The sequence below is a fragment of the Megalobrama amblycephala genome, linkage group LG10, assembly GCF_018812025.1.
Source record: "Megalobrama amblycephala isolate DHTTF-2021 linkage group LG10, ASM1881202v1, whole genome shotgun sequence".
Lineage (NCBI taxonomy): Eukaryota > Metazoa > Chordata > Actinopteri > Cypriniformes > Xenocyprididae > Megalobrama > Megalobrama amblycephala.
The window spans coordinates 9,835,440-9,858,484 of record NC_063053.1 but is presented as its reverse complement, the minus strand read 5'-3'; the positions used below and the strand labels follow the sequence as shown (position 1 = coordinate 9,858,484).

General features: G+C 38.2%; 1 protein-coding gene across 1 annotated transcript; it reads left to right on the top strand.

Annotated features, from left to right (window-relative positions):
• On the top strand, positions 1-21,817 carry btaf1 (BTAF1 RNA polymerase II, B-TFIID transcription factor-associated). Its single transcript, XM_048204482.1, has 38 exons — positions 1-430; positions 1,650-1,773; positions 3,839-3,953; positions 4,202-4,348; positions 5,517-5,716; positions 5,913-6,040; positions 6,606-6,735; positions 6,849-6,917; positions 7,520-7,609; positions 7,690-7,785; positions 8,589-8,765; positions 8,864-9,004; positions 9,239-9,363; positions 9,459-9,579; positions 9,744-9,848; positions 9,946-10,095; positions 10,749-10,891; positions 10,989-11,163; positions 11,235-11,438; positions 12,295-12,730; positions 13,358-13,545; positions 13,622-13,775; positions 13,905-14,014; positions 14,208-14,409; positions 15,372-15,520; positions 15,699-15,851; positions 16,051-16,172; positions 16,265-16,432; positions 16,517-16,594; positions 16,688-16,817; positions 17,312-17,453; positions 17,761-17,891; positions 18,040-18,165; positions 18,252-18,404; positions 18,829-19,040; positions 19,131-19,290; positions 20,753-20,923; positions 21,045-21,817. Exons 1-38 carry the CDS (start codon positions 417-419, stop codon positions 21,186-21,188), a joined length of 5,583 nt encoding a protein of 1,860 aa, XP_048060439.1. The 5' UTR covers positions 1-416; the 3' UTR covers positions 21,189-21,817.
• The last annotated feature ends 1,228 nt before the right edge of the window (positions 21,818-23,045 follow it).

Sequence of the window (23,045 nt, the reverse complement as noted above, 5' to 3'; positions counted from 1 at the left end):
TCTTGTCCTGTGTGCTTCCTTTTGAAAAGTGCGTTGTGATTGGTCAGCTGGAGCCCATGTAACCAATCACAGCGCGCCTACCATGGATGAAGGAATAAATGCAAGATGGCTCCTCATATAAAACCAGCCGCCTGGCTTCTCTTTTGTGATCAACAAAATTATTTTCCCCCGTTTATTCGATTAAAATACCGTTTTCGGGGAAGTGCGGAGGGCTAAATCAATCTGTACGCTGGTGTAGGTGTTATTCGGCGTCTTCGGGCGCTGTGGGAAATATTTAATAAGCGAGCAGTCCGATTTTGAGGCAGTGTGCGAGAGATCGGGCCTGTCCTCGCACGCGACGGTCAGCAGCAGCGCGAGCCCAAACCTGAACCCGAACCCCGCGCCCGGATCCAAAGCCGGATCCTCGAACAGCTCATATGGCTGTTTCAAGGTGAGTTGGTGGGTTATGGTTCATTTGCAGCTGGCAAATGTGTCTTCGCAGTTGAATTTTCTAATTCTTAATACTTTTATGATATATAACTTACATTATAACGTTAGGTAAAACGGGCAATATTTTGAAAATAACGTAACGTTAATTCGTCACTGCTTCTGCAGAAGCTGTTTAACCTCCCGCAAATGAACACGTCATTATTTAACCTGTCAAATTGTGTTGTCTCATGCTCTATATCAAATATTCGTAGTGTTTTGTGGTATATTTCATGTGCGTTATGAACCCAACTTATAGTTTTGTGGTCTGCCATAATGATTCTACTCTATCCTGGTAAATCTCCGGCTAATGTGTAAATCCACGGGTGATTAGTGGACTAACCCCACGTAGTGTCATCCCTCTCTGGGTTGGGCACTGTCATTGAGGTAAAGACATGGTTAACATCCAGACAGACTGAAGGCAGCACTCGTTTCTCCTAATCCATCTCTGTAGATTAATGTGCCGTTATATAACGCTCTTGACAGGATGGTGTGAGGGAAGCTGCTAGGTTGTCATTTTTCACCCTTAAAGTTGTTTTTTTTTTTTTTTTTTTTTTTTTTTTGTTTAAAAAAAAAAAAAATCCCATAAAGAAATGAATTAAAATCAAACTCTTGAAAAGCTTCTGTTGCTTATAGACCCCTCGTCCCCCAATGTTGATCACATGACCAGTTATTACTAATAATAAATAGTTAATACACAAATTGCATGCAATCAAGACCCTTAGATGTCAATGTATGTTCAAAACCACTGGTAATGTTGAGTGGCATAACACCCAGTTAAACATAACTTGTTTAACTTTAAACATACATTTTTCCCAATGCAAATGTGAGAGGGATATTTGAAGCACAAGCTCATGTAAATTTCACTGCACTCCAAAGATTTTTTTTTTTTTTTTGAGCTCTTACCTGCATATATGTACCATGCAAGGATGTGTGACCAATAGAAGAAAGATACTTCACAATGTGACCCCTTAGCTTCATTAAAAACACAAACTTTAAGTTCAAATCAATTTTATTTATATAGAACTTTATACACACATTGTTCAATGTAAATCATGTGGTTGTGGTGACTGAAGAAATTTCAAATGCAGTCTCTAGTGTGACCTTGGCTTAAATTATCAGTTTATTTATAACATTGTAGAATTATATTTTTAATTGTTGTTTTTTTTTCTCACTGTCTCCAGGTTGGAACGACTATTTATCTTATTGGATACAGGAACGACTCCTGTTACCCGTAAAGCAGCTGCTCAGCAGCTGGGAGATGTTGTTAAGCTTCACCCACATGAGCTTAATAACCTGCTATCAAAGGTGAGTGTTTAGGATTTGTTCAGACCATCTGAAATAAAAGTTTTTGTTTGTTTGTTTGTTTGTTTTTGACAGGCTTATTTAGTAGTTTGTCATTTGTCAAAATGGATCAGATATGCAAAAGAACAATGTATCTGTATTGTTGTACTAGTAGCATTTGTTTGTATTTGTACAGGAAGAACATCTTTCCTAGCACACAGTCTTCCAAATAGCATGCTTGCCATCTGTTGTTCACTGCTCTCATATGTGATGTGAAAACACTATTGTGAATCGCTGTGGATAAGGCATTTATTTAGCAGATACTTTTAAATGTAAATGTAAAAAAACACACATGAATTTACAAACAAAATTACAACAAACCACACACACAGTACCACACACTCCACATTTGAAGTGGATCAAAAAAGTTCATCAAAGTTGTCCTAAGAAGAAGGTTTTGGAACAACTTTGAAAGGTTTTGTTCCACTTCAGATGTTGACTACTGTAGATATAGATGTATAGATATAGATAGATGTTGTTTTAGCAATGATATAATGACCATATATAATTATTTCTCAGTCTCTTTATTAGAACATAACCAGGAAATTTGTATGCAGTATTAAACAGGAAGAAAATGGCTTCTGTAGGCTAAAGTGGCAAGTATTTAGTGACCTCCACTTACACTCGAGCAATAGCAGGAACCTGGCTCTCTTAAACCTAAATGGAATGGAAAATGAATGGAAGGCCAAGAAAGCTTTCAAAATCTGATGAGAAGTGTCTCCGATTTTCTTCTTTTCTCCCAGGAGGTCACAATACATTTTTTTTTTTTTTTTTTTTTTCCCCTTTAAAGGAGCCATTTTTAAAAAATCTTTTTTACATTTATTTTTTTACATTTTGTGTACATATTTCCTGTATCTTCTGTTTGCATCATAATAAAGACCAAAAAATAAATATGGATGGATATTAAAACATTGCTAAAACAACAAAGCTGGTGATCATGGACTAAGACTTTTGCAAGCAAAATGTCCTGTTCTCTTTCTAAACTGACAGCTGATCTATTGTATGATAGTCTGCAGTAAGCAATTTCTGAGAAATATTTGAAATCGACACTCAAACAAATGCACCCCTCCCTTAATTTGCCCGGCCCCTAACGTGCCATGCAACACAGGAAACTACCTACAGTTGGTGCTTCGGATAGCTTGCGCAAGTATGGATGAATCAGCTGTGATTAAACAACAAAAGCATATATTGGTTCTGTGGAACATAGCAAAACCAATGTTACTCATATGTCGAACAAAATCAAAGCAACATCGGCATCCATTTTCAGGCCTTCATGCTCTCTTAACGTCTCTCCAGCGCTGGAATGTTTTTCCAATATTAATGCGGGTCCTAGCTCTTGCCTGATTGCAACCCTTCTTCCAATTATATTTCTCTGACCATTTCCTTTTTGGTAATATACCAGGCATCTCTCTTTCTGCATTCTTTTTACAGATGTCCCACTTGTTCTCTTTTGTCCACCCCCCCATCATGAGCATGTACTATTTCTGATTGGCTACAAAGTGTTTTGGTGCTTTGTGGATCGGTCTGATCCACTTAATTTTTCTCCTGTTTACACAGCAAGGTCTATGCACAAACATATTTTTTCACTACACACACAGAACAGACATCTAGCAGATATTCACAAAATTGTTTGTTTTGGTGTTGGTTTAAATTTGGACAGCGATAGTGATGTGGTGGTATCAGATAGTGTTATTGTGGTACTTTGAGATGTATATCATGTTACCGAATTATTCATTTGTTTAATGTCCACCATGGTGCATGGTTTTTGTTCTTGGTTTTCTTTGGTATCCTGCAATCCTGTGTCTCAGTGTTATAACATTCTCTTAATATGTGTTTTTTAAAATGACTGGGTTAATGCTTTCAACTGACAAAGAGAGGCCATAGAGATTTCATAAGAACATAAGAATTGAGGTAAAGGTTTGGAAGTTCTTATTTGCCTCATGTGTGATGCATCTGAACAAACTTGCCTCTTGCTTAATTTCAACCCTTCCGATTATTGATGTGTTTTCCCTTCCTCCCTCCTCAATAGGTTTTAACATTCTTGAGGAGTCCGAACTGGGATACACGGATCGCAGCGGGACAGGCTGTCGAAGCCATAGTGAAGAATATTCCGGAATGGAACCCAGCTCCGAAGCCAAAAGACGGTGATCTGAATATTCCCAGATTCCAGATTGATTACTGGAGAATTGGAGGGTTTTGGGATTTTCTTTAAAATGTTTACAGGAAGGCACATAGCTGCGGTAACTGGTTATACACTTTATCAATGCAGTCAAATGCAAATCAACACCAATTTGATCCTGCAGTGAAATGTTAACAGCTGACAAGTCTTTAAGCTTCTGTCTAATGTGTGTCTTGAGCTGAGCGAGAGTTTCATGCATGTTGTCCTTTTCAGAGATGTGTCCAGAAGATATGTCTCCAGAGGACATCTCCTCAGACAGGCTGAGTTTCTACAGGTTCGATATCTCCCGTCTGCTCAAGCATGGAGCGTCGCTGCTTGGTTCAGCAGGAGCGGAGTTTGAGGTGCAAGATGACAAGTCAGGTAGGGTTAGAGCTCTCGTGTGTTAAAGGATTAGTTCACTTCTGAATGAAAATTTCCTGATAATTTTGAGGAAAGCATTCCAGATTCCAGATTCTTCTCCATATAGTGGCTTCAGCAGTGGGGTTCACTGGGTGGAAGGTTCAAATTGCAGTTTCATTGCAGCTCTAAGTGATCCCAGGCGAGGAATGAGGGAATACGATCTAGTGTAGGTCTAGTGAATACGATCTGTCATTTAAAAAATAAATAAATAAATAAATAAAATATATACTTTTTAACCACAAATCATTTAGCTAGATAAGACTCTTATTCCTCGTCTGGGATCGTGTAGAGCCCTTTGAAGCTGCACTGAAACTGCAATTTAGACCTTCAACCCGGTGAACCCCACTGAAGTCCCTATATATATATATAGAGAGAGAGAGAGAGAAAAATCATGGAATGTTTTCCTCAAAAACCTTAATTTCTTTTTGACTGAAGAAAGAAACATCTTGGATGACATGGGGGTGAGTAAATTATCAGGAAATTTTCATTCAGAAGTGAACTAATCCTTTAACACTGCTGCCTTGTAACTTTCATGTTGTTATTACTATTGTTTATACTTATGGTTTGGAGTTTGTTCAAATTCCTAACCTCGAGTATTAAACTTTGCTGTGTAACTCGCCCTGCACCTTTTGTGCTGCAGACATCAATTACGTCAAATGCAGTTTTGCATATGTGTGTAAATAATATTTATAACTCTACGGAAAAGAGATAATACTATTGAATTTGACCGTAATAAGGAAATTAAAGCATTGTTCATTTGACTATCCTAGAATTGGATAAGAGGTGCAGTGTGCATTTATTTGCATATCTGTTTGGAAGAAATTTGATTACAAATATGTTTTGTCTGTCCATGTACACCTTTATTTTCCATTTCATAAGTGATGTTTGTTATTAAACTTTTTTGTACTTTACCCTGCACCATTTGTGCTATGAATATGAATGACACCTCATTAATGGGTGCTATTACGTTTCCAATCAAGCGATTGTGATTTTTACATGATGGACACTAAAATGGGTGATATCTAGAGACCAGAGTATCATATAGTTTTGACTTGAACCATAAAGCACACACCTAAAACACCCTTGTTGGTTTTGCCATTCTGAATCATGATTGCATTCCGTTCTTCAGGTGAGACGGATCCCAAAGAGCGTTTGGCCCGGCAGAGAAAGCAGTTGCAGAAGAAGTTGGGATTGGATATGGGTGCTGCGATCGGCATGGACACTGAGGAGCTTTTTAATGATGAGGACCTGGAGGATGCTTGTGCCTCCAGTACCAACAGATCACAGCCTGGTAAAAGCCTGGGCTGTCACTTCTCACGCAACCATTTGGTGAGTTGTGCTGAGAATTTCTGTCTTACTTCATATTCTGCAGGTTTTAAAGGCTCACATTAGAGGAGAAGGTAAATGGGCATAAATCATTGCAACTATTTTGTGATTATTTAATATCGTCCAGCCCTGATACCAGGTCTAATCGAGGTACTTATCAATCATATTAAGTTGTTCAGTTTTGTGTTCTCTTCTTTAGACGACTGCAGAGCTCATAGATTCACAGTTTCGTCCAGGCATGAGCAATCGACAGAAGAACAAGGCCAAGAGGATGGCGAAACTGGTGGCAAAGCAGAGATCCAGAGACATGGATCCTAATGAAAAGAGGTAATGTTATTGGATCTGTATTTCCTTTTATTCCAAAACCGACAATTATTTACCGTGTACTATTAGCAATTTTGTGTATAACTGTTTTCATAAGTTTAACAGCCACGGACACAGAGGCTGCACATGCTTTATTTTACAAGATCTTTAAGACAATGACAACCAAGCAAACTTTACGGCTCAAGAACATTTAAAGGGATCGCGCACTTGAAAGTTGATTATTCATGTGCAAAGCCACGGAAAGTGATGTAGGCAGAGGTTTTAAGGTCACTCTGCAGCATTGAATTTTCACAGAGATACTAGGTTATAATTTTTTTTCAGTTTCTGTTAGTGGGTGAGAGCAGACCTATTCTAGAACAACTTTTATGGTTTACTCCACCACCTTCACATGTCAAAGATTTGCACCTCTAGAGAGATGCATTAAGAATCATTTTCAGAATCAGGTTTTGATGTGCCAGAAGACTCCCAGCCCTATAGACCATATTTCACGTTGACTTTAAAGATAATGACTGTTTCTGAGGATGTGGGTGGTCACTCTGACCAATGCTCTTATGTTCCTCTGCCACAGCAATGACAGTTTTGAGGGAGAGCCAGAGGAGAAACGACGGAAAACCACAAATGTAGTCATTGAGCAGCCTGCAACTGACAGCAAAGTCTTAATCGATAATGTCCCTGATAACTCCAGTTTATTTGAGGAGGTGTGAGACTTGCACACATGATTGCTTTTTCTTTCACACATGGAGCTGTTCACATTCATTGTGGTCTTTTGTGTCTGTCTAAAATTTTTTTTGTTTTGTTTTTTGTTTCACAGACTCAAGAATGGCCCCTGGAAAGCTTCTGTGACGAACTGTGCAATGACCTCTTCAACCCCTCGTGGGAGGTACTGAAAAAATCCGTTGTATAGAGTAAATCGGTTATAGCTAAAATTCCCCTTCCAAAAAGACTTGCTCCGAAATGGCTGCAAGACAAGAATGGATCATACAACGAATCTAATGATTCAGTGCTTCTGAAAATGATATATATATATATATATATATATATATATATATATATATATTTGAAGTCTTTTTTTGTTTGTTTTGTGCTTTTTGTCATTTTATTACTTTGTTTTTGATTTTATTTCTATTTAGTTCTCATTTCTAATTATTGTTGTACTTTACCTTTTTACTTTTTTTGTTTTTTGTTTTTTTTTTCAATTAGTTGCCAAGGCAATATTTCTATTATTATTATTTTTATAATTTAAGTTTACATTTTTCATCTAATATTTCTATTTTTTTCCTTAACTTTATTTCTTTTTAAAGAAAATTAGTTTTTAAAGCACTAGTTTTACTTAATGGCAACACTGATTTCTGCTGGTCTTGTGCTTTTTGAGAGACAAATGATCTTACGTGCAGTTGCGTGTAAACAGTTTATTTGTATGCGTGGTTACAGTGGGGGAAAAAAGTAGTGGTTGGTCACTGAGTTTTTATTTGGCATGCTTAGATTCGTCACGGTGCCGGCACAGGACTGAGGGAAGTGCTGAAATGTCATGGTGCTGGTGGAGGAAAGACTGTTGGCAGTACAGCAGAACAGGTGTTCACCAGCTCATTGTATATTTTCACTGTCAGAGTTTAAGTTCATTGTCTAATGTTTGATGCCTTCTACATTCTCAGATGGAGCGACAGCACCAGGAGTGGCTGGAGGATTTGGTCATCCGGCTTTTGTGTGTCTTCGCTTTAGACAGATTTGGAGATTTTGTATCAGATGAGGTTTGTCTTCTTATAATTTCTGAGTAGTGTTGTCAAAAGTACAGTTTTCGGTATCAAGTTGGTACTGAAATAAAAAATTAATTATACCAGCATTTCTCCCTAGCACTTTGAGTGCTGTTCAGTAGATTCTTAAACACCTCTGATTGGCCATTGTGTTCATGTGCTCAACAGATATGTCTGTGATTGGCTACAATGTTCATCGCTTCAGAAACATTGTAAATAGACATATTTGACGCTCTTCACTGAGTGCTTGCACATGGGAGCGTTTGAAAGCAGGTGTCTATCAGCGGGTCTGTCTATCAGTGGATATATTAGGGATCGCTCCCGTGTATATCTGTGCAAGCACAATGGCCAATCAGAGAAGAATCCACTCAAAATGCTAGGGGGAAATGCTGGTATCGTCACATTTTTTTATTTTTTTATTTTTTTTCATTTCAGTACCAACTTGGTACCGAAGTCTGTACTTTTTGACAATCCTACTTCTGAGTTTATTAGTGTTTTTAGCCCTGTTGCCCCCTAGTGGCTAAAAAAAGACTGACATTTGAACCTGTACTTGCTCAATGATGAGTCCATGTCACTACAATTGTTTGAAAGATGTTTTTTATTTTTATTTTTTATTTCAGCATTTTTGGGCTTTATTTTTATATTAAATTTTAATTAGTGGTGGCTGGTTATTTCCTTTAAGACTAGAGTGTTTTTTATTTATTTATTTATTTTTTTTTATTATTATTATTTATTTTACTTTTTGTGGCAAGGATTTCATTTTCTTGGTCTATTCTTGAAGCACTTCTCTAACTTTCCAGGTAGTTGCACCTGTCAGAGAGACGTGTGCACAGACTCTGGGCGTTGCTTTGAAGCACATGGCGAATAGTGGCGTTGCCATGACTGTAGACATTCTGCTTAAGCTGCTAACTGAAGACCAGTGGGAGGTTCGACACGGAGGTCTGCTGGGCATCAAATATGTTCTTGCTGTCAGACAGGTGAAGAATTCTCACTTTCTTATTGGCTGAGATTTAAAGTGACATTCGTGCTGTAGTATTTTACCTGTGTTTGACCTTCACACCTTGCTGACCCTTAGGATTTGATCACAGAGCTGCTGCCCCGGGTTCTCCCTGCCATTACAGAAGGCCTGCGGGATCTGGATGATGATGTTCGTGCAGTGGCAGCTGCATCTTTGATCCCTGTGGTGGATGGATTGGTTCAGTCACAGCCTGCTAAGGTCTGTGCTCAAAGTTCATTTGTTTTTGACAGCCAGTGCAGATATATAAGAGAGCATATCTTATTATCAGATGCCAATAATCTTAAAATAGTCAAACATAGGCCGGTCAATCTGTCACTGTGCATGAAATCAATTTTCCAACACATTCAAGTCAGTCTTACATCTAGCACTTATTCACAGCAATTTCTCTGGGTTAATGGCTGTATATTTATAATCCCTGTGTGTGTTGATTAGGTTCCCTTCATTGTGGACACACTGTGGAATGCTCTGCTGGAGCTGGATGATCTCACAGCCTCAACTAACAGCATCATGACCCTCCTGTCCTCCTTGCTCATTTATCCACAGGTCCGCCAGTGCAGGTTAGATCTGAAAGGATTTCTTTATTGCTGTTAACACCACTTTTTTGACAATGATAAATGGGAAACTAAAACCTTGTTTTTCTTGTCTTTCCCAGCACACATCAGTCTCTGACAGTGTTGGTTCCTCGAGTGTGGCCGTTCCTGAGACATACCATTGCTTCTGTTCGTCGGGCCGCCCTAGAAACCCTCTTCACACTGCTTTCCAAAGCCGACCAGGTTGGATATTCTGTGCAAAGCCAAGTACACACACCAACATAAAAGTAGATGTGTTTTTAACTAGGGTTGCACAGTAAATTTAAAATATGTAGTGTTTGACATCTTCAGTTTCAAGTATTTCATCTTTCCCGTTTCTTGCTCTGATTTTATAATTTTGCCTTTAGAGTTGTGCAGTGTGGCTGAATCCCATCATGCAGGACATGTTAAGACACATTTTTCAGTCCTGCATCCTGGAGAGCAACCAAGAGATCCTAGAGCTTATACAGAAGGTGTTGCCCACTGAAACTCACTCTCTGCCACTCTTTGAATTTTTTTTTTTTTCTCTGATATGTTAAATAGTTTATTAATATGTTGATGGTTTTCTAGGTGTGGGGGGAGTTGTTGCGACAGGCCCCGCAGCAGTATGTGGTGGCGGCCAGCTGTCCTTGGATGGGTGCCTGGCTCTGTTTGATGATGCAAGCACCACACATCCCAATAGACCCCAACATGCTGCTGGAAGTGAAAGCCCGCTTAAAGGTGAGGGTGGAGGTCTAAATATCTTAACCGGTATTTTACTGGAACACTCTTGTCTTAAAATGGTTTTACATACACTATCGTTATCGTTAAGAAATTAATATTTTATTGAACAAGGATACTCTAAATTGATAAAATATTAATCAGCACAACTGTTTTCAACATTGATAAGAGATGTTCCTTGAGCACCAAATCAGCATATTAGAATGATTTCTGAAGGATCATGTGACACTGACGACTGGAGTAATGATGCTGAAAATTCAGCTTTCCCATCAGATGAATATTATTATATTTAACAATATGTAAAAATTTAAAACATTTATTTTAAATGGATAAAATTTCACATTGTTTTGTACTGTGCTTTGATGCCTAACTTTTGAAAGGTAGTGTACATGTGCTATAAACTTTCTGCCTGTCCAAAAGTAATAAATACAGACATGACTCAAAGAAAGCAGATTTCACTCTTTAGATTAGAGCTTACAAGAGTAAGTAAGTGCTTTCCAGTTTGTTTGTTTTTCTGTGCAGTATGCATCAGACGGTCAGCGAATGGACTGTGGGTGGTCCGTGGGCATGCTGTCTGAGGCTTAGACTAATCCATCCTACAACCTTCACACTTCCCACACATCCAAAAATTGATCTGCTCTGTTAATCCGCAGGAGAAGGCTTCTGGGAAGACCCGACAGGGATCTGTTCCAGTCAAGGAAACGGTCCAGGAATATATCGGTGGAGCGGAGACAATTACCGAAGACCCTGCCACACGAGACTATGTGGTGACACGTGCACGTCTAATGGCTGCAAAGTGGGTGGGATGGTGGCGGTGGTTCTCAAAACTTTTTTAAAAATTTTTTCCCTGTCTTTGTGCCATATTTGAGTCTGACTACTTTGTATCATCCTAGGCTGTTGGGGGCGCTGTGCAGTTGTATATGTGACCCACGGTTGAACAGCTCTTCTCAGGAACTCCGGCCTGCTGAGTCTCTAGCTCAACTTTTACTGTTCCATCTCAATTCCAAATCAGCCCTGCAGCGGATTGCGGTTTCTATGGTGATCTGTGAGTGGGCAGGCCTTCAGAAGGTGAGAACGGGAGAGGGTCAGTCTTAGGTTTCTTTTTAAACATGTTAATGACATGCTGTCCTGCATCACAGGAGTGTGAGCTGTTATCCAGTGTGGTTCAGCCCCGATTGCTGATCATCCTCTCAGAGCAACTCTACTATGATGAGATTGCCATTCCTTTTACTCGCATGCAGAATGAATGCAAACAGCTCATAGCTCTGCTGGCTGACGCCCAAATTGACGTGAGGGAACGAATCAACTCCACTGTGTTCACCATCGATCAGGCCAATGAGCTGGTTAGTAAAAGATGCTAAAAGAAACCAAATCTCTAAGAATTTAGAGATTTATTTATTTGATTTAATTATTATTTATTATTCAAAGTTCTAATCTAGAGCATACTGCTTTTATTTCAAGAATTTGTATTCTATTAATATAGTACACTATACTATCTAGTAATTGTTGTTGTAATTATTATAGTAGTATTATTACAGTATAATTAGTGTATAATTACATTAATATTGAAGTTATAATGTAGATATTACACATTTATTTTATATTATAAATGTATTATTATTATTATTATTATTATTATTATTATTATATTAATGTTTATCATAATTTAAATGTGTAATTTCTGCATTTATATAATATAATTATATACTATAATAACTATAATATAATAAAATACTACAATCATTTAAATATAAGTGATATATACACATTTATTATAAATACAATGTTAATAATAATAATAATAATAATAATTATTATTATTATTATTATTATTATTATTAGACAATAAATTAAATATTATGTGTGATACATTTTTATATATCATAATACAGTTAATTTATAAATATAATAATGATAATGGTGATGATTTATTATTAGTAGCAGTATTTATGTATAGAATTGGTATAGATTGATGCAAACTCTAGAGCTCTTTTCCAAAACCATGTGTCCTTTGGAGAAAGCAATCCCAGAATACTTTGTGATAATCCATCAGAAAAAAAATCTATCCACTTCAGTTAGAATGCTTACTTAGAAAGCAGTAGATAGCAAGGCAGCTCATTAGAGCCTATAGGTATACTGTATGCCAGTTTGGATTATGTCTCCAAAATGACTACTTATTCCTCCCCTGATTTTCTCTAGGTGACCACCATCTTCTCAGAATGCACCTCCTCCCTGAACCTCAAGTCACGTCAGTTCCAGCCTTTGGACAGTAAGAGGCTGCAGGCTCATTCCACTGTGTGCGAGACCAGTGCTGAATGGCAGCAACTGCAGCTGAGAGTTCATACCTTCACCGCCTGCGCTGTGGTGGGACTGGCCATGCTGCCGGATAAACTCAATCCTGTGGTCAGACCCCTGATGGAGGCGGCCCGCCGCGAAGAGAACATACTCGTTCAGGGTTACGCAGCCTCCAACATTGCTCGCCTGCTGCAGCTGTGCGCTGCCAGATCTCCCTGTCCTAACCCCAAGATTGTGAAGAATCTCTGCAGCTCGGTCTGTGTAGATCCGATGCTCACCCCTAATGCTGCCTGTCCTGTCCCTCCAGCCAGCACTCCAGCAATACAAGAAAGCAGTAAAGGTGAGAGGAACACCATAGCATTCCTGTTTTTATTGGCCGCCCTTATTTATGAAACAAGCAGAACGAATTTGTGGGTAAATTGTTTGTAAATTGTCCCTTTCAATTTAATGTGAAGAATGGATTTATGAACAATTTATGCTAAATTATTCTTTTATTTCAAGAACAAGGTCCATTCTGGTCCTTTAAAAAAAAACAAAAAAAAATTATAATAAATAACAATTATTAGTAGTAGAAATGACTGCAGTAACAATTTATTGTATATATAAAAAAAAAATGAGTAATGATGATAAAAATATTACTCATTTTTCATGTATACAATTGTTACTGCAGTTATTTATACTACTACTAATAATAATAGTGGTAGTAGAGTGTGGTTGTTATTTTCATGTATTATAAAATGGAGATATAAAAAAAAAAAAAATAATAAATATATATATATATATATATATATATATATATATATATATATATATATATATATATATATATATATATATATATATATATATCTATCCTCTTTATAGTAATTTAATTATATTAGTATTGTCCAGGTTCATCCAATTTAATTTGAATGTTGGCATTTAACTTAAAATGTGAGCTGTGTTGTGCATTTAATCTGTCCTGCAGGGTCTGTGGCAGAGAAGGATGCAATGCATCATATGGTGAACAAGACAAAGGGCATCATCACTCTCTACCGGCATCAGAAAGCAGCTTTTGCCATCACCAGTAAGAGGGGACCCACCCCCAAAGCCCCCAAAACCAACACCAACAATGACCTGCCCCTAGGAGGCAGCATTACTACAGAAACAGATGAGGTATTTACAGTGTTGTAATTGGTAGTGTGACTAGCTCGTGACTGATGCTAACAGTCTCTGTATAATTCTAACGTAGAGCAAGAAGCCATGTCTTATCCAGAGGAGAGGGGCAGAGTTCTGCTTGATGACCGTTGCCAGGCATTTTGGTCGGGAGTTGACAAAAACATTGCCATATCTGTGGGAGTTCATGACCGGCCCGCTGAGGAATACTCTGAATGCTCAGGGATTTGGTAATGTTTCAGTGGAGTTTGAGTAAAGTGACTTATTACGATTTGAGTGAAAAGCTCTTTATAATTCAGATGAATGTTTGTTGATAAACCCTTTTCCAGCTTCTCACTTTCTGTCTGTGTTTGTTGCAGATTCCAGCCAGTTGTTGAAGCAGGGAGACTCGATTGCTCAGGAGCTTGTGAACTCTCTGCAGGTGCTGGAGGTCACAGCAGGAGCCATGTCCCAAGAGCTCATCCCTGTAGTATGTACACACACACACACACACACACACACACACACACACACACACACACACACACACACACACACACACACACACACACACACACACACACACACACACACACACACACACAACTTTCAAGAACGTCTTGCATCAAAATACATGAACAATATCAATTACAGCCAGTCTCCTGTTGTCTCTATATCTGCAGTTGATGGAGCAGCTGCCTCTCCTGTGCACCTGTCTGCAGCATCCATACACAGCTGTACGTCACATGACCGCTCGCTGTGTGGGCATGCTCAGCAAGATCGCTACTATGGAGACCATGAACGTGTTTCTGGAACATGTGCTTCCCTGGTTGGGTGCTATTGATGACAACACCAAGCAGGAGGGAGCCATCGAAGCCATGGCCTGTATCCTCTGCATGTCACAAATAAAAATCTAGCTGTTTTCTTGTATTAAAAATGCCTTTGTGTTTCACCAGAGTGTTAAACTTGATTTAAGATGGATTATAATTTGAGTAAGACATGCATTACAGTTCAAAAGTTAGTGGTCAGTAAGATTTTATTTTTTAAAGAAATTCAAGAAATGGATTAAACCAGAATTTTCAGTTTTGGGTGAACCAAGTCTTCTGACATGTTCTCTTTATATGATGAACAGATTTAATTTAGGCTTTTAGGCTTTTATGTAATGCGCTGGTATAACATAATGTCTTAATGAACGTTTTGAAGCATCAGAGTTTTGGGTGAGTAGACTTTCAATGAAGGGACAGAAATCTCTCAGATTTGATTAAATAAATCTTCATTTGTGTTCCGAAGATGAACAAAAGTCTTATGGATTTGGAATAACATGAGGGTGAGTAAATTATTAAAGAATTTACATTTTTAGGTGAACCCTTTAATACTTTTACTCGGCAAGGATGCATTAAATTGATGAACGGTGACAGTAAAGACTTTTATAATGTTACAAAAGATTTTAATTTCAAATAAATGTTCTTTTGAACTTACATTTTATCTGGATTCTTTGAATAATGTTTCCACAACAATATTAATCAGCACAGCTGTTTGCAACATTGATAATAAGAAATCTTTCTTGAGCAGCAAATCAGCATATTAGAATGAGTACTAAAGGATCATGTGACACTGAAGACTGGAGTGATGATGCTGAAAATTCAGCTTTGCCATCACATGAATAGATTACTTTTTAAAATATATTAAAATAGAAAACTTTTTGATTCGATAAATGCAGCCTGGGTAAGCATTAGATACTTCAAAAACATAAAGTCTTACCAACCACAAACTATTGTACAGCAGTGTACAAACATTTAAAGTGTGTACAAAATACAACAAATATTCTTCCTGAGCACAGTGTCCAGGTGTGATGGAACAGTTGGATGTGGATATTGTGCCCTACATTGTGCTATTGGTGGTCCCTGTGTTGGGCCGTATGAGTGACCCCTGTGACAGCGTGCGATTCATGGCGACACAGTGCTTTGCTACTTTGATCCGACTGCTTCCTCTTGAGGTGAGCGATCAGTAACCAGCACAGTCCAGCATGCTTTTTAGTTTCTAATGATGCAAGACATTCTGTAGAGGGTGCTCAGTATGGGCAGGATGCTTGTTGCTTAACTTCTGTGCAGCTGTTTTCCTTTTCCTTTTCATCTTAGTTTTTTCTCTCTCCCCCTCCCCCACCCCCCCTTCAGGCTGGAATCCCAGACCCACCGTCTATGTCTGAAGATCTAATTCGGCAGAAGGCCAGAGAACGACACTTCCTCGAGCAGCTGTTGGATGGAAGGAAACTGGAAAATTACAAGATTCCTGTGCCCATCAAAGCAGAGCTCAGAAAATACCAGCAGGTGTGTTTGCATTTCACAGTTCTGCCCATGAAAATGTCAGCTTTATTTTTTTGGCAAATCCTTCTGAGAATGAAATGAGGATGGAAATACAGTAAACTTTAATATAAAAGAAGTTTGACTGCATTTATCGCTGGTCATTTAAATTGTTCTTTTTAAAAATGAATTTCATTCTTAAATGAAATCTCATTCTCTTTTGTAGGATGGTGTGAACTGGCTATCATTTTTGAACAAGTACAAGCTTCATGGGATCTTGTGTGATGATATGGGTCTGGGTAAAACCTTGCAGTCCATCTGTATTCTGGCTGGTGATCATTTCCTCAGGTACACCCCAAATCAACTTCATTTTTCATAGTGCAGTGTTATAGGTTAAAACGCAATACTTTATTTGCTGAATAATATTGTGGTGTGTGTAGGGCTCAGGAGTACACCAGGACAAAGGCTCCCGACTGTTGCCCTTTGCCCTCCATAGTGGTGTGTCCGCCCACCCTGACAGGCCACTGGGTGGATGAGGTTGGGAAGTTTTGCTCTAAAGAGTATCTCAATCCTCTGCACTATACTGGCCCCCCCACGGAAAGAGCACGGTATGATCGCAAGAAAGCGCTTGTTAAATGAATATTGACTCGTCATACAGTTTAAGAAATAATTTTCTGTTTCATTCAATGCAGGTTGCAGCACCAGGTTAAGAAACACAATCTCATTGTTGCCTCGTATGATGTCGTTAGGAATGACATTGAGTTTTTCAGGTTACAACTCGTTACTTGTTTATCATTCACAGACTTCATACACAGAGTTGAAAAAAAAAAAGCTTTAATAATTCAAGACTGTTTCTGTTACAGGGATATTAAATTTAATTACTGTATCCTTGATGAGGGTCACGTCATTAAAAATGGAAAGACCAAACTCTCCAAAGCAATCAAGCAGTTAACTGCCAACTACAGGATAATTCTCTCAGGAACACCCATTCAGGTGAGATCTGAGCTCTTGAGTGGCTTGTACACACTACTGTTTAAAAGTTTGTGGTTGAAATTTGATTAAATTTTTTTTTTAATGTTTTTAAAATATCTCTAATGCTCACCAAGGCTGTATTTATTTGACCAAATACATTAAGCACCTTCAGTGTCACGTGATCCTTCCGAAATCATTCTAATATGCTGATTTAATGTTTTTTCTGGATTCTTTGTATAAAAAGTTCACAAGAACAGCATTTATTTGAAAAATCTTTTGTAACATTATAAATGTCTTTACTGAAAATTTGATATTTTATGTCTTTGCTGAATAAAAGTACTAATTTTTGGAAAAAAATTGCACATTCAAATTTCTGAACAGTAATGTACCTTTCAGATTTTGCCAATATGAAGTAGAATTTTGGCTTGAAACATTCTGAAGTTTGCTTTTGAGAAGCTAATGACTATTTGTGTGTTTTTTTTTTTTTTTTTTTTTTTTTTTTTTTGTCTCTATAGAACAATGTTCTGGAGTTGTGGTCTCTATTTGACTTCCTGATGCCAGGCTTTCTTGGTACTGAACGTCAGTTTGCTGCCCGCTATGGGAAGCCCATCCTTGCCAGTCGAGATGCTAAAAGCTCCTCACGCGAGCAGGAAGCAGGTATGATTATCACATCTCTCTGATTCCTCATTTTACCAACACTGACCTCTCATTCTGAGGCTCTTTTTGACCACCTCAATATCTGTAATAAATCACTAGATAAATGAACCTCACAAAACATGTTCTGATTTAAAAACCCTATTTTTAGGGCCATAAAGTTTTTTTTTATTATTATTATTTAATTATTTTATTTTTTTTTCCCCTTCATTGTGACCTTTTCAAATTTTAGATTTTATAAAGCAGCGCTTAAAGTTGTTTTAATGTCATCTTTTTAGTCTAAAATAATATGTGGGGGTGTGTTTTTCAGGTGTGCTGGCAATGGAAGCACTCCATAGACAGGTTCTGCCCTTCCTCCTGAGGAGAATGAAGGATGATGTGCTTCAAGATCTGCCACCCAAGATCATACAAGATTACTACTGCAACCTGAGCCCTCTGCAGGTACAAAACACACACAGGATGTTGCACAATATATAAATAAAAATAAAATCTGAAAACACAAGTTAATCTGAAAGCATTTAAAAAAAAGATATAGGTGTAATAAAATATTGCTGATATCGCTCTTGTTCTCTCACCTGTACCTGCTAAGGTTCAACTGTACGAGGACTTTGCCAAGTCTCGCGCAAAGGTGAACGTGGATGATGTAATCTCCACAACGTCTACGCAAGAGGATGAAGAGAAACCCAAACTGAAGGCCACTGGACATGTCTTCCAGGTTGATCTCATGAAGTTATATAAGAGGGCAAGAATATCCTCCTCTCAGTCAAACAGTCTATAAAGTTGTTGTGTTGATGTTTTCAGGCTCTGCAGTATCTGAGGAAGCTGTGTAATCACCCAGCACTGGTGCTGACCCCTCAACACCCAGAGTACAAACACATCACAGAACAGCTGATCAGCCAACACTCCAACCTCAGAGACATTCAGCACGCCCCAAAACTCTCAGCCCTCAAACAGGTGCCATCCACATATCTGAAATAACACCATGTTAATCGCTGTTATGGATTTATCGCTATCAGTCAAAGTTAATGTTTTGGGATTATTTTTTTTTTATTTTTTTTTTTTCCAAGGAAGTTATTATCAGCTGGTTTCCGATCAGTGGCCAATCATTAGAAAAGTATAACGCGCTGTTGCGTTCTCAATATTTGGTGATTTAGATGTTCACATCATGTTATTAAACATTTAGAAAATCGATTTTTGAAATTTGTAAATCGTTTTGAATCAGTAGAAGATAGAATTGTGATTCATATGAATTGATTTTTGTTTTAAAACATCAATTTCCTGTGGCGTTTTTTCCCTTTTCACTGCAATCTAGTGTAAAGTACAAACAAAATGCAGTAGTAGCAGGATGCATTTATTTTTGTTTTGTTTTGTGTTGTAGCTGCTGTTGGACTGTGGACTGGGTTCATCTGGAGCGTCTGATGGCGGCACAGAGGCTGTGGTGGCCCAGCACCGTGTTCTGATCTTCTGCCAACTGAAGAGCATGCTGGACATTGTGGAGCAGGACCTGCTCAAACCACAGCTGCCCACCATCTCCTACCTCAGGCTGGACGGAGGCGTTCAGGCCGGCCTCAGACACTCCATTGTCTCCAGGTGAGACAGCTATGCAAACTACCCCAGAAATATTTAACCTCGGAGGCAGTTCCATTTGGGTCACTGTATGTGATCTTTTTCCTTCTTCAGGTTCAATAATGACCCGTCCATAGATGTTCTGCTGCTCACTACTCATGTGGGTGGACTGGGATTGAATCTGACCGGGGCTGACACCGTGGTGTTTGTGGAGCATGACTGGAATCCCATGAGAGACTTGCAGGCCATGGACCGAGCTCACAGAATAGGACAGGTATGGAAGCGTTACCGCTTTTAACCAAATCAGTATTTATTAATGGACTGAAATTTCAGCAACCACCAAAAATTAGGGATGTACCCATCATGATTTTTCAAGGACAAAAATTTATTTGTTAATTTGCTCTATTACAAGCTAAACTGGCCTTTAAACAAAAAAAATATCTGTAGCCATTTGGAATTAGTAGTAGCAACAGTATTTTAATCATGATTGAGGATGAGCAATTTTCTTTTACATTTAAATAAGATTGTACAATTTCAAAGATCTTTATCTTTCTCACTTTATCTTTGAATTTATTATACATAAAACACCTGCTCAAAACAAAAACAGCAGAGGGGCTGAATGAAAATGCAAATTCACTCTGACAGTAGGTGGCGCTTATGGAACAGCAGTGGTTTTGTTTTCTTGGTTACTGATGTACACAAAGCAGCTCTGCTTTTGTAAACACTACTTTAATACGCATTTATATGGAGGTAAGAGGAAAAGAAAATGCCATTTGAAATAGTGCATGTGGAACTGATCATCTCTTCCTCTTTACCACTAGTTAAAGCATGAAATAAACATGAATGAACATTTTGCCATTTCATGCAAAAATGTCTTTGAGTGTTAACTCTTTTCCTGGGTGTTTTATTTTATTTTTTTTTTATTTTTTTTTTTTTTTTAACATTGCCAGCCACCGCTAGTGTTTTTGATGATTTTCACAATTTCATGGCCCTTGGAATATTTTGTTGTATCAAAGATTAATTGTATCTGAACATGCAATATATCAGAAAGAGCCTCTGCTTTATATATATATTAGGTGTGTGTAACGGTACGCGTATTCGTACCAAATGGTTCACAGGGCAAGTTCCAAATGAAAGTGATGCCCTATGTGATCAGCCGTTTGGAATGCACTTGGCAAAGGGAGCGGCGTAATTTCCTCATCTTCAGCTGGGATGTTCCCGTGACAATGCAGCGCCGGCATAAATAATAAACTTTTAATAATATAAATTGTGTATATATTACTTTTTATATATTATATAGCATATTTTTAAAAATGCATGTTTTTTTTCTTTTTATTTGCAACAGTTAGGCTTAAAAAAAGAAAAGAAAAAAGAATTATGCCGTTAAAACAGCGACATCTGCTGACTGACGCTGTGCTATGTTGTCACTGGAACATCCCAGAGTAGTTCAGAGACTAGAACATGCATACGCAATGCTTTTATCGCTCGTTTCTGCTTCTTTTTTGATCCAGAGATTCTGTATGCTTTCAGAATGGCGCCCCCTACCGTATAACAGTGAAAACATAGAAAGCCAGAAAATACCATCAATGGCAGGGAAAGAGTTTAAAAAAAAAAATAAAATAAAAATAAAAATTGATTAAATTAACTTTTTGGTTTTTGGTGTTTCGGTAAAAAAGAGTGTGAACATTCATTGTCCATTTGCATCCATAAAACGATTGCGTATTTGTGCGTTTCAGAAACGTGTGGTGAATGTGTATCGTCTCATCACACGAGGCACACTGGAGGAAAAGATCATGGGTCTGCAGAAATTTAAGATGACCATCGCAAATACAGTCATCAGCCAAGAGAACGCCAGTCTGCAGAGTATGGGCACAGAGCAGCTGCTCAACCTCTTCACACTGGACAAGGTCAGTGCTTGCAGAGAAGACACCGTCCCATGAAGCAGTGCAGCCCTAAATGCTAGTTTTTCCACATGCACATCTTCATTAGAGATTCACGTTCATACTGATGCTTTGTGTTGATGTTTAGGATGAAGCGGAGAAGAGCGAGGCGTCATCATCCTCTGGTAAAGCCAGCATGAAGTCTGTTCTGGATGGACTGGGCGACCTGTGGGACCAGCAGCAGTACGAAAATGAATACGACCTGGACAGCTTCATACACTCACTTAAATGAGCCCAGCTCAACTTGCACAACAAAAACAGAAATAACTTGAAGCCGTCTGATTAATGGGACAACGGAGAGATGTGCACAAGCACTGTAGCTATCGGCCTTAAACACTCCAGTCTAATGCTTGTCACAGTCTTACAGCTCTTCCTCAAGGTTCTTACAATTCACTCAAGATTTGAGATCTAAAACAGTCCGTTTTTAATGTCACTGGAGGAAGTCTTAAAGCTAATCTTACAAGACTGAGTGTTGTACGAATTACAATATTTGAACCTCAGGATTTCCAGAAGTCACCATCAGTATCCATGATGACAGTATTCCAGAACTGAATGAAGAGAGATGGTGAGTTCGAGGACTGGACGCACTGAAACGCTTCCATGATCATGTAGAATGACTGTAATGGTTCATCCAGATCACTAGGAGATGCTTGACTAACTCTTGTAGCTGCTGCTCCATCAGAAATGTCTAACATGCACTGACTGAGATCTTTAGGTACAGCTGGAAGAGCAGCAGGACAACGGCCTCGGAAACATTGTTTTAAAAGGAAAAAAAAAATAGAACTGTAAATATTTCTGTTATTTGCCTTTTTTGGGTAAGCTGGTAGAATTTTAATAAATTCTAATGAGCTCTCTTTGAAATGTCTTGTCTGTGTTGGTTTGGATTTACGAAAAATGTGTGAATGAACAGCTAAACCAGATATATACTGTAGTATTTAAAGATTGTTGTACAGAGTATACAAGTGCATGTAATTTTTTTTGAAGTTACCAGATGGATATACAGTGCTCAGCATAAATGAGTACACCCCCTTTGAAAGGTAACATTTTAAACAATATCTCAATGAACACAAAAACAATTTCCAAAATGTTTAGAAGACAAATGCTAGCTTAGATAAAATGGGTATATACTACATGTATCTCTATGTTGTATGTTTTCTAATATAGCAAATAGTGCAGAAGTAGGGAGAGGTGGGAAAACTGTAGCCATTATTAGAGTAAGTTTTTCCCACATAAACACATTTTTAGATATTTTAGTTTTATATGCCAGAGACACAAATGACACCTGTTTTGTAGAATGTTAGTATCTTGCTCTTTTCACCTGTGGCGCCGAATATTAAAGGATTAGTCCACTTTTAAATACACTTTTCCTGATAAATTTACTCACCCCCATGTCATCCAAGATGTTCATGTCTTTCTTTCGTCAGTCGAAAAGAAAATAAGGTTTTTGAGGAAAACATTCCAGGATTATTCTCCTTACAGTGGATTTCAATGGCTACCAACAGGTTGAAGGTCAAAATTACAGTTTCAGTGCAGCTTCAAGGGCTTTAAACGATACCAGATGAGTAATAAGGGTCTTATCTAGCGAATCGATCGGTCATTTTCGAAAAAAAATACAACCGTTTATGCTTTATAAACAAAATATCGCCTTGAACGTACTTTCCGCTTCCGCATTCTTCATAACGCTTACGCTGAATGCCCTACGCCTTCCCTATTCAAGTTACGGAAAAAAACGAAACTGGCGCCGCGTTCGTTCCGTAAGTAGAATAGGGAAGGCGTAGAACATTCAGCGTAAGCGTTATGAAGAATGCGGAAGCGGAAAGTACGTTCAATGCGATATTTTGTTTATAAAGCATAAACGGTTGTATTTTTTTCGAAAATGACCGATCGATTCGCTAGATAAGACCCTTATTACTCATCTGGTATCGTTTAAAGCCCTTGAAGCTGCACTGAAACTGTAATTTTGACCTTCAATCTGTTGGTAGCCATTGAAATCCACTGTAAGGAGAAAAATCCTGGAATGTTTTCCTCAAAATCTTTATTTCTTTTCGACTGACGAAAGAAAGACATGAACATCTTGGATGACATGGGG

What these genes read in the sequence shown, in the direction of transcription:
- btaf1 (XM_048204482.1), top strand. An exon ending in GAGATTTTGTATCAGATGAG is followed by an intron (nt 7,786 to 8,588) that starts GTTTGTCTTCTT and finishes CTAACTTTCCAG; the next exon opens with GTAGTTGCACCTGTCAGAGA. An exon ending in AATGACATTGAGTTTTTCAG is followed by an intron (nt 16,595 to 16,687) that starts GTTACAACTCGT and finishes TTTCTGTTACAG; the next exon opens with GGATATTAAATTTAATTACT.